The sequence below is a fragment of the Cimex lectularius genome, unplaced genomic scaffold, assembly GCF_000648675.2.
Source record: "Cimex lectularius strain Harlan isolate CLEC.00 unplaced genomic scaffold, Clec_2.1 scaffold29, whole genome shotgun sequence".
Lineage (NCBI taxonomy): Eukaryota > Metazoa > Arthropoda > Insecta > Hemiptera > Cimicidae > Cimex > Cimex lectularius.
Window position 1 is genome coordinate 51,452 of NW_019392675.1, and position 12,771 is coordinate 64,222.

The 12,771-nt window shown below is 37.0% G+C and overlaps 1 protein-coding gene across 1 annotated transcript; it reads left to right on the forward strand.

Annotated features, from left to right (window-relative positions):
* Window positions 1–1,399: 1,399 nt before the first annotated feature.
* On the forward strand, window positions 1,400–9,445 carry LOC106662032 (alpha-tocopherol transfer protein-like). The gene is made up of 6 exons (XM_014385829.2): window positions 1,400–1,713; window positions 6,624–6,780; window positions 6,846–7,089; window positions 7,164–7,277; window positions 7,339–7,444; window positions 9,201–9,445. The coding sequence occupies exons 1-6, from the start codon at window positions 1,569–1,571 to the stop codon at window positions 9,344–9,346; spliced, it is 912 nt and encodes a 303-aa protein (XP_014241315.1). The 5' UTR covers window positions 1,400–1,568; the 3' UTR covers window positions 9,347–9,445.
* Window positions 9,446–12,771: the final 3,326 nt, after the last annotated feature.

The window sequence follows — 12,771 nt, forward strand, 5'->3', positions numbered from 1 at the left end:
GCCAAAATAATACTGAATTTCTTATCTATTTATTCTTTTTGTAAGCAAAATGTTGAAAGAAAATGTAACAAATATTAACACATTTCAATGGTGAAAAGTATCGATTATTAATAAAATTCCTTATTTAATTCTTCATCTCTCAATATTTTAAAGACGCAATGGAAAAAAAAATTTCAGGGTAAAATTAAATTGTGATTTATTTTGTTTGTTTGAATAAACCAATAAAACAGCTTTCTCATTTTTTGTCAGTTTTATTTTATTATTTATTGTGCCAACCACAATCACCCTTTCGTCCCAATCACTGCTTAAAATCCAATCCAAGCACAGTGTCTCCATTTTCTGTTAAACTCATCCACACAAGAAACAAGTCAAAGAAAGAATATTTTTTCTTAAACAAACTACATTAAATTTATCATAAATAAGCCTGGTTAACACAAATTTTAAAAAAGAAACTTACTATACCAAAGAATAAAACAATTAGATTATAATTATTTTATCAGAATTATTTATTTAAGAGGTAAAAGGGTTATTAGGTTTAGTATGGGCAAAATTATTACAATTTATTGTGAAATTGTTTCATTTGGGCAAACATGTTATTCCAGATGGACATAGACCTCTCAAGGCTATCTGCAAAAAGGAATTAAAAGCTATTGCTTAGCAGAGTAAACTTTAAGTTGTGAGATTTCTCCTTGTTGTCTGGCGGAGTGATGAACTTGCAATTTGGTCTGCCTATTTTACTGTCATTTCACATATTCATTCTTGGGCTAACCATCAAAGATAGGCAGATGAAAATGACGTAACTACCAGATAATAATCAAGTGTTGATTATGTTAAGTTTTCATGTTTTCACTTCTCTGCTGAATGCCCAATTTAATGAAAACAAAGTTTTGATTTAATTAATGGAAATAATTGGGTTTATTAGTGCCCTATTTACAATATAAGTTGAGATGGGAAGTTGGTGTCAGTCTATATCAAAGACTTGAGAGCTGAAGTGGTAGAGCAGCGGCGTATTTAGCTGAAGGTCGTGGGTTCGAATCCCGCTCGTGACACTAGCTTTTTTATGTCAACCAATACCTTACATAAAGATTAATCACTTGAAAGAAGTTATTTGGCCAATTGGACTACAAAATATAACGGATAAAATATTATGTTGCTTTTAGAACTATGTCTTTAAGTTAATTTTTAATTAATTTACCATAATTATTTTCTTTGATTTGAAATATTTATTAGTAGCGCAATTTTTTGTAATATTGACTTAATGAAGTGATATTTATACATTTAACAATTTTACAAATATAAATAAGGTTCTGTCAGACAGTCCAAGGTCTATCGTCTTTTACACTTCTTAACTCTATAGAATATAATTTAAAATAAAATAATTTTAAAAAATCTCAAAAAACGTGTCATATGTTTCTATATTTTCAAATTTGAACAAGCAGCCCGACAAGACAAAACATGTAGGAAGTCAAATTATGTATGTCACATCACTTGGAACACAGGCGACATATCAATCACACAGCAAACAACCGGATTTCGGCTAAGAGACGGGCTCTTTTGCAGCATCCACCATGGCCCTCATACCTTTGACGAAGGAACAGGAAGAGGCGATACTCCACAAAGCTGGGTACACAGCCACGAAGTTGGCCGAAGACGTGGCGGTCATCAGGGAGTGGTTGGATCAGCAAGAGCACCTTCCGCCGAGCAGAAAAAACGGTATGACGGTCATGCTACGACCTATTTTAAATTTCGAATGAATTTTGTTCAGTTCCACACAAAAAATGCCTTCATGATAGACAATATTATTTCATGAACTTTTTATTTATACATCCGTGAGTTGGCTCAACAAGAGACACATTAACAAATGGCCAAAGAATAGATAGGCAAAATATGTTTATTTAAATAGAAAATTTACTTTTTTGATTTTATTATTTTTTATAAAATTAGCCAATTTTATGACTGTAGGACAAAGAAAGAATAATTTTGGGCATTAAACACCAATTCAGACTAGTAAATTACACATAAATCGCCGGCCTTAGAATTCATTTATTTAAAGAATTTATTAAAAGGACAGCATTTTTTTCTATTAGGTTCTTATTTTTTAAGTTATGTTTTTACGTTTATGTCTGTAATTAATACCTATGGTACATACCCTAATTATTATATTTTATAAAAAAACCTAGTTATTAAAAGCAATACAACCTTTAAAATACGACGTACGTAAAATACGTACGAAGACGGATCGAAATCCCTCAGGCCAGCGTAAACAGACAATGTACCACGGTTCAATATGCTCTATGTACATAGCCAAGAGCTTAGCTTTACTTGATCCAAAAAATACGTAGCAGAACAACAAAACCGAACGTCCATAATCCTATCGGACAGTTGATTACAACGATAAGCAATAAGAGTACGGAGATCTTTTTATTTGAAAGCAAATTGATCTCCTTGCCAAAGGAACTGCTAGTTCAGGTTCTGCCGTTTCCGCACGTGCTAGAGAGAAAAGGAGGCACAAGACCAGGTATACTGACGGCTCCAAGACCGTTAAGGGTACGGAGCTAGGGTCTTTGGGATGAACCCCAAGACCGAACTGACGGTAAACCTATGCAAGTTTGCAACAGTTTTCAGTCTAAAATCATAGCGATTGAACAATGTGCCAGAGAAATAAAAATGCTAGGAATATGTATATTCCCGGAAGATAGCCACTTTCTCTGACAGCCAGGCAGCACTCGGGGCATGCGAGGCGAACTGCATGGGGGCCCTGACGGAAGTCAGCGACACTAATGACCTGACCCTGGCATGGGTCTCTGGACATTCGGGGAATAGAGGCAACGAAAAGGTTGACTTGGCGAAAAAGGGAGCCAATATGGACTCTATGGGCCCAGAACCCTACTGCGGCCTAGCAGTCTGCCACAAAAGAGGATACATCTTAAAATGGATCCTTAATGAGTTCAAAACCTGGTGGAACAATACCACAGGTATGATGCACGCGAAGAGATTCATAGAAGGACCATCCGCAAAACTTACGAAAGAACTACTGGAAGGCAACCGCAACCGAACCTGGACTCCTGACGGGGCACTGCCACTTAAGAAAGCACATGCACCGGATAGGAGTACAGAGAGAAGAAACACTGTGCAGATACTGCCAGGAACAGGAGGAAACCGCAGAACACATTTTATGTTTCTGTGAAGGTCTTTTGTAGGTGCAGGTTCTTGCAACTAGGACAAGAAAAACCACAAGCAAGATCCTACACCAAGGAACCGCTGGCAAAACTGTGGAGGCTGGTAATAGCCTGAAGCTGGCCAGTGAGTTATAATTAACAGAGAAGCACAATAGGTCTATTTAGGTCGAGGTGCAGTAGGCCTTCAGGCCGCCTCTCTTATCCCTATCCCTATCCCTAGAGAGGAAAGTAAGGACATGACGTAGACACATTTAGTGAATACAACCAAAAATACCGCCTAAACTGTGGTTCAGCTATATCAACGGAACAGGGAACTTTTTACACCCATCTGCTGACTTCGCCTAACCTGAAGTTTGCCATGCAACCTTTACAAAATGAGCATTTGAGTGGATTGTGTAACATTAACCGGTATGTAACCATAGCACAGGAACATCTTGTATCCTGTCCCTTATACAAAAAAGGGGATATAATTTGTTGTGGCGCAAAGTTCCGTTCTTGCCACCAAAAACAGTATAGTCTGACCAACATGACCTAACCCCCATCAGCATAGGTCGGGGTAATAAGTTGGTTGTTTAACTAGTGGGTAAGTGAGGGTCGTACGAGGTGGGTTTCTGTAGTCAGGGCGCTCTGAGCATAAGTCTTCATTTCATCTTACTTATATATTTATTTGTACTGAAATAATTCGTTTACATTGTAGGCGTAAGTCAAGCATTTTATCTTATTTGTATTTGTATTGTAATTATTTGTTTAAATTGTGAAAACTGTTGGTATTTCACTAAAGATTGTTGATCCGAGCAGAAATATTTTCACAACCCACAATTTCAGCTTCAGCCGAATTAGATCATTTTTTAAAAATTTGTTTAAAATATATTTATTTATTTTAAGTGCCGACAAATCACGGCATTGATCATCGCCAATCGGTTTTGCTTTTTCCCTGTCTTTCTGCTAATTTTGTTTCATGCTTTTTCCATCCAAGCAATAATGTTATATGATATAAAAATAACTGGCTCTCTTTTTTTTATATTCTAGCCTCTTAGGGCCTCATAAATTGTGAATAAAATAATACAAATGCACGGAAACAAGATTAATACTCACACTATAGAGTACCCAATATTTCTCTGGATAATTGGGATTAAACCCCTTTTTTCACACTAATAAGTTAAATTCACATTCCTCCATATGCCTCTGCTCGATATACCTCTGGGTAATTGGGGATAGCCCCTTCATTCACGCTACTAAATTACATTCACGATACCTCAGGATGCTCGATACTCCTGTAATACAGATAAATACATTTGTTCCAATAAATATTACAATAGAAAATACACAATATATTTTTGGCTCGGAGATATTCGATTAGCGATCTGTGCCTGTTGCCGAGTCCCAATGCCGCCGCGCTTACATCATTCGGGATGTATTTCTTTTTTATGGACTTACTTAGTTCTGTCTATTATGTGTTCTAACTACATAATTTCTCCACACAACAGGCATCTGCGTGGAACACACACAAAAGGGGAAACATTGGTACACACGAAAGGTGTCGGCGAGTGATCTTGATATGACCTATGCGCAACCTTGAAAGTATGATCCTTTCCTTTCCAGGCCCAGCCTCCGCAGGCCAAGGACCGATCTCTTTTTTAAATTTGTATAATTTAGACGAATTACTTACGAACCAGCGTATTCTCCATTAATTTTTTTATTGCATTGATAAACGTTCTTTTGGGCGCTAGGGTCGTGTGGTCTCATCGTGGCTGATTTCGCTACCTTATCTGTTTGTTCGTGCCCCGTTATACCAATGTGCTCTGGAACCCATGCCAGGATGACATCGATCCGTTTCAATTGTTCATATATTTTTTTTCTAAATTGCTCAAAAATGAATGGGGCTATTGCTAATTTTGTTTTATTAATTATTTTCCTCAGCATTTTTATTTTATTCCTATTATAAATTGCATTAAAATTTATGAGAAAGTATTATGTTCTTAATGAAGGAAAATTTAATTAAGGGATTTTAATATATAACAAAATAAAAGGTTGTAATTCCATAATTTTGTTTATTGGACGCAATAATTGTTTTAAACAATTAATACCCTGTATAATGTCCTATCTTAGCTAAAACCTCTGTGCATACATATAGTTAAGCATACTGTTGATAAAGTTGATAAGGAATTTCACTCCATAGATGTTGCAACGCTGCACTCAGTTGTTCCAGGCCAACTGGTTGTAGATGGTGAGCAAAAAGCCTTCTCGCATACCACATGTGCTCAATGGGATTGAGGTCTGGAGACAATGGGTGAAGGGGCAGATGGGAAATTCTCAGGTTTTCTAATCAATGATGAAAAACCCTGCCTCTATCAGGTTTGGCATCGTCATCAAGAAATCGAAAATCACTGCCAATGAGATCTCTGTTTTGAGGGATGTATTCCTCGATAATTTCTTGGACATAACGGACTGCGGTGAGCGATAAGAAGTCCAGTCCTCCAGTGTAAATCCTAGCCCAGGCCATTACACCGCCTCCTCCAAACTGCACTGCATCCCCTGTTCTCGATTCTTCGGCGCCTATTTTCATTATACAAACAGAAACACGCCTCATCAGTAAACCTAACAGCATGCCAATTGGTGTTTTCTTCTAGCCGCTCGCTGCACCATATTCTCCTGAGTTGCTAGTGGCGGGTTGCTGCCGGTGGTCTCAAAGGGTGATGTGTGAAAAAGGCCTTGCAAAAACATCTTGTATTTCATTTAGGATTTGGCGGGCACTAAGAAAAGGGTTCCGTCTTGCAGGAAGGACAATATTTCTGTCTTCCCTTAGCGTCATAATGCTCTGAGATCCAATACCAGGCCTCCTTCTGGCACATCCAGTTTCTCGGAATCGGGCTGAAGCCCGGGAGACACGCTGTGAGAAACGCCGACTGCCTCCGCGATATCCACTTCCCGGTGACCTCGATGACTCATTCTCACAATGATATTGCTAACTTCTGGTTCGAGATGTCTTTCCATGATTAAAGAGGATACAACTGGACTAAAATGGGGAAAAGACGAGAAAAGATGTTTGTTTACAAAATGAGTAATCTTCATGATTACTATTCTTAAGTAAATCCGTTGTTAAATATGAGGATTAACATTTGTTTTTTTTCTGGTTTGTATTTCCTATTTTGTTTGATCGAACTAACAATAATATATCGGTTAAATTAATTAAAATTAATAAAATAAGTGTAAATTACAAATATCCCTATTCATTTTTGAGCAGTTGTTGGTTAAATTATTTTTTTGCATTGAATTTTTTTTAATTTTCACGTTTCTGTTTGTAATGCGTATTCTGGAGAATACTCTCATCCTAGAATTGCAGAATTTCTTTCTTCAGCTTAGCTTTCCGATTAGGATTGCGATTATACTTCAATAACAGCAACAATTCGTTAAAATGCACTATTCATAGAATTGAATTTCCAGAAAACGATGCATTCATCACCAACTTTCTCCTTGGTTGCAAGGGAAAATTAAGCTCATGTAAGAAGAAACTCGACGCGTACTACAGTCTGCGATCCCACTACGGGCAACTGTTCAGCGACCGAAACCCCGAAGATCTCGAGCCCAGTCTTCAGTATCTGTGAGTCGATGTTACAAAACGCGTTCGGAAATTTTCAACTTAATTTCTATTTTTGTTTCGACAAGAGAGGCGATGACGATACCGAAACCCACGGAGGACGGATGCAGGATCAACGTGGCGGTCTTGACCGACCAGGAGTTCAATTTCGAAGCGTGCTTGAAAAGGATCCTTCTCGTTCTGGAAATCAGGCTGAGGAGTGAGGCGATTTACGCCGGTGACTATATCATCTCTGATGTCGGCATGTTTCTACCAAAGCACATATTCAAAGTTTCCATACCACTGCTTCATCAGTTCCTTCAATTTGCGCTGGTATGAAATACAATACAATACAACCCCTCCCCAATCCAAGTGTATTTTTTTATCAGTAAATACGTTCATTTCAGAAAGCAATACCGTACAGGTTGAAAGGGCTGATATTTTTCAACACAAGTTATCTCTTTGAAGTTGGTATCAACAGGTTTCTCAAGCCATTCTTAAAAGCACAGATTGCAAAGAGGGTATAACAATATATGACAACAATTTTTTTTATTACAATCAAATAACGAAAAATTTTTACAGGTATATATGTATTCAGAAGGAAAGGAGATTTTAAGGAAGCATTTTGATGTGTCATTTCTTCCTAAGGAATTCGGTGGGGCGACGTATGAAATCAAACCTCTTAGTGGTAAATAAAATCAATTTCAATTTCAGCTACTTACTAACATTGTTATGTATATTAATATACATATGTACTATTTTTAAATTTTATTTCACAATGCGATAAAAATTAATAGCCTTATTAATATTAAACTTTCTAGGTAAGATTTTGGTCGAAATGAAAAAATTGTCAAAAGGTACGCTAATCAGCCTTGCAGGTTTCAAGAAGGAGAATAAGGATAGGGATAGGGATAAAAGAGGCGGCCACAAGGCCTGCACCTCGACCTGAATAGATCTATTGTGCTCCACTGGCCAGCTTCAAGCTATTAAACAGTCTTCACAGCTTTGCCAGCGGCTCCTTGGTGTAGTATCTTGCTTGTGGTTTTTCTTGTCCTAGTTGCAAGCACCTGCACCTACATAGACCTTCGCAGAAACATAAAATATGTTCTGCAGTCTCCACCTCTTCCTGGCGTTATCTGCACAGTGTTTCTTCTGTCTGTACTCCTATCAGGTGCTTGTGCTTTCTTAAGTGGCAGTGCCCCGTCAGGAGAACCAGAATCCTGGTTCGGTTGCGGTTGCCTACCAGTAGTTTTTTCGTAAGTTTTGCGGATGGTCCTTTCGCGTGCACGTACCTGTGGTATTGTTCCACCAGGTTTTGGACTCATTAAGGATCCATTTTAAGATGTATCCTCTTTTGTGGCAGACTGCTAGGCCGCAGTAGGGTTCTGGGCCCATAGAGTCCATATTGGCTCCCTTTTTCGCCAAGTCAACCTTTTCGTTGCCTCTATGCCCCGAATGTCCAGGGACCCATGCCAGGGTCAGGCCATTGGTGTCACTGACTTATACCAGGGCCCCCATGCAGTTCGCCTCGAATGAGGAGGCTAGAGGGCCCCGAGTGCTGCCTGGCTGTCAGAGAAAATAGTTATCTTCCCGGAATGTATTCCTAGCCTTTTTATTTCTCTGGCACATTGTTCAATCGCTATGATTTTAGACTGGAAAACTGTAGCAAACTTGCCTAAGTTTACCGTCAGTTCGGTCTTGGGGTTCATCCCGAAGACCCCAGCTCCCGTACCCTTGTCGGAATTTGCCTTTGGTGGTGTTCCTTTGGTCCATTCTTCCCGTTCTAGTATCAGTGCTTTGCACTTCTTTTTGCTCAAGAAGGAATCTGACAAGGTTCAACAGCCAATAGTGAACAGTAATCTTAAACCGTTGTTTGAACAACTCAAAATTAAAAAAAAAAAAAAAGACTGCGTTAGCCAAAATCCAAAATGTCTTCCGTGTTGCCAACACCAGATTCTATCTTTGAAGTCAAAATAAAACTTTAAACCTCCATATTGTCCAGACATCGTAGATTGTGGTTAATAGGTGTTTCTAATAAAAACAAAACTTGTTTTTCAAAAGGTGTCAGATGATGTCTGAAAAATGGCGAAAATTGATTTAAAATTAACTTATCTTTTTATGTAAGGTTTTGGTTGAAACGAAAAAGCTAGTGCCACGAGCGGGATTCGAACCCACGACATTCTGCTAAATATGCCGCCGCTCCACTTCAGCTATCGTGACTTCGATCCCCTCCGACACCAACTCTCCATCTCAACCTACAACCTTTCGAATTGTCCACCTTTTTGCCATTTTTCAATTCATTCGTTTCAACCAAAACCTTGCATAGACCTTTATTGTAAAGACCCGCCTATTTATCGGTACATTCTCCGTATTTTTAAAATTCTACCTTGCCATGTTTTTTAAATAACTTTATAATTATTTCACCCCGTGTCGCTTATTTCCAGAGTACTGGCTTGAAGAAGGAAAAGCGTGGAAGGAATGGTTCCTCACAGATGGCTCCGAGCTCACGGACGAATCGAAAAGACCCCAAAACCAATCCTATTTCAGGTCTTTTTGGACACCCCATGCCAAACAGACGACGGCGACTTGATTTTTCCTTTGAAGGATGCTCGAATTGTCCTCTGCCAAAAAAACAAACAAAAACTCAAATATTTTCTTTTACATCACGTATTCATTTAAATAAATAATTTTGGAATGAAAACACAATTTTCTTTGACCATATATATGAATTTAAAGAAAAAATATATATTTTTTTTAATTCATACATATAAAATGTTCAAGGCTTTTGATTTAATTTTATTAACACGACTGGTCTTATTTACATTCAGAAGTAGTTCACCTCAGGCTAGAAATATTTACAAGTTAAAAGGGTGATGACAAAAATTATTTCTTTTGATCACGAATGAGCAGAAATATAGCAAAACAAGTGGTTAAATTGTAGTAATTGGACAAAAATACGTATTAGACAAGAAGAGTGTGTTTTTATCTATTGTTCCATTCTGAGTTTAGTCGTTCCCGATCATACTGCTCTGCCTATGCTTTATTTATTTTTATTTTTTTTTATTATTTGTAATAAATTTACATAGAACAAGTTCCAGGGGAAGTGGCGGGGCACTATTACATTCCGTTACAATAAATTCATCTATTTGATCCCTAGTCTAAATATAGAGGATTTAAAACTATTGTGCTCGTGGAAAATTACAAAAAACAAACAACAAAAAAACACAAAAATAGGATATCAGCAAAATGAAATTAGATACATATTGAATTGAGTAGCTTTAGCGATATCACAGGAGTAAATGATATGTGCAAATATAATAACAATATAAAAATAATAAAATGTTTTTGTAATATTTTCTTTACACGGCAATTGTCATAGACCAAAATGCGCTTTCAAGCTCGTCAGATCAGCTAAGAGAAATTTGAGAACGCAATAAATTAACTTGATCATAGGGAACGCTAAGCACAATTGGAAAATATCAACCCAGTCCCATTTTTTCCATGTGTCAAAAAACAACCCGGGCACGTTCTTCAATTTGACCGAACATTTGCCAAAATAAATTCATAGAACCTTTTGAACACATCCTGGGGCAAGTCAGGGCAATACCTTTAGTCTATAACGATATGATTACAGTACAAACTGGCAATTTCCTGTCTATTTGTTATGTTACGTGTTGTACGAAATTTCTCACGAGGTTTTTTGAAAAGCATTCTATTGTGTAATGGCAAAAGGTGCTGAGTACGATTCCCCATTGTTAAAATAACATCGATGCTATTATATGCTTAATGTTACAATCGAAGTTATGTTGATTGTGAATTTCAATTGAAACTAGCTGTTCAAATGAAGTTTTCACTTCAAACTTTATTTATTCTGATATCGTGAGATGCGGTCTGGTGTGATGTAGGTTTCAGAAAAACATTTTCTTTATCGTGCCAACGTTTCGATCTTTATTGAGATCATCTTCAGGGCCTGGGATTTACAAACATTCTTTACATTTAACAAATACATTTAGGATGACACGCAAGAATGGCACAATTACACAGAAGACAAACACTTTGAGTGAGCAGAAATACTTTGATTGAATATAAAATATATTTTGCATTGTATAAATTCACTTTTCCACATCCTAAATGTATTTGTTAAATGTAAACAATGTTTGTAAATCCCAGGCCCTGAAGATGATCTCAATAAAGATCGAAACGTTGGCACGATAAAGAAAATGTTTTTCTGAAACCTACATCACACCAGACCGCATCTCACGATATCTGAATAATTATCGATTAACGGTCACTAATCTCTACAAATTCAAACTTTATTTTAATTAATAGATCAATTCAAGTTTAATACTAAATCATGGGGAAAACTGTGAAATATACAGATTTTGAAATAACATTAATTTATTGCTTCATAAAAAAAAATTGTCGATCATCCTATTCTGTCTATATCCTTTTGAAAGTTAGCTAAGGTGATAAACATATAGCTGTAGTATAAGGTGTTGGTTGAAATGAAAAAGTTAGTGTCACGAGCGGGATTCGAACCCACGACCTTCGGCTAAATACGCAGCGACGTAACTTTTTCATTTCAACATATATATATAAAGAATTAAAGAATCTCATTACCATGTGGTATACCAATAAGGGACTAAAATAAAATATATGTTTCAATTACAGTTTGAAAACCATGTAGACGACATTCCCCTCAACAAATAAAGAGGGTGGAAAAATAATATATATGTATCATTCGCGTAGTCCAGGTATAAATACTTTTATTTACAAAAAATTGGAAATTATTGATGGGTGTGCCTTCAGATTGGGAATTATACCATGGGATTTCTCTATGTTTAGTTTCTGATGATGGGCTAGGAGCCCGAAACGTCCATGTAATTTACTAAATTGAACAAAGGTTTTCAACCACGGAGAACTTGGAATTTTTCAACCTATCAATAGAGACTAAAATTATTGTTTGCTCAATGGTGATATAACCTGGGATACAAAAAAAAACCAGGAAAAGGAATTGTAGCAATGACAGTCAATGACCTAGCATTCCTTAAGGCATAGGAGAAGGCTGCAGTGTCTGGAGAACGAAAAACCCAGACTTCCTAGTATCCATCATCATCACCATCTCCTAAAATTATTTATTTTTAAACGATTAAAGCCTATTTCTAGGTGGATTTGTCCTGAATTTTGATTATCCTGAATTTAAATCTTAATGTAGTTCTTTCGTTTACCATGTCCTGTTCCGCTTATGCTCGCTGTTTAACATTTCTTCGTGATCAGTTGTTGGGTCTGTCACCGACAATTTTGGTGAGATGTGAACCAGTGGCTCGATTATCTCCGAGCTTGTAGATTATGTAGGGTACGTTTCTGTAGTGGAATAAAAAGGAAAGATCGAAACAATATCACACAGAACGACCATAAAGATCGGTTGCTAAAAAACGCATCTGACCAAAAAGCGATGACCGACAGACGCAGCATATGCGACCATACAGTCATCGTCCCATACACCTCTAGAAGAAATCCGGCAAATCTATGATTTATTTAAATAATTATTGGTTTTTGTTAGTCAAACTTTTACGGGTGGGTTTTAATGAATTGAAATGCTTTTGGTTTTAATAATAAGGCAGTAATTATTTATAGTTTGGTCGTTCTTGATCTTGGTCCGTTTTTCTTACAACTTAACTGGTCGTCATTACGCCACCTTTGGTCATGGGCCTCATTCCAGTTAGATAATGACCTGCAACTTGATTTCCATTCAGCTAAGTATGTAAAGCAAGTAAAGTTCTACGGGAAAAATGTTTAAAAAACACAACAACGAGGACAAGCTTAACAGATCTGAAACGACCAAACCACAAGTCTATCACTACCGTCCAACGTTAATTAATCAATACGAATAACACCTTTCATAAGTATTTTATTAGTGGATAAGTACGGAGTCATCATAGTAATCACGAGGATTGCTTATCCCCCACCTTCGATCCCACTCATGGTTAAATTGTGAAAAATTTTCAAGGAAAA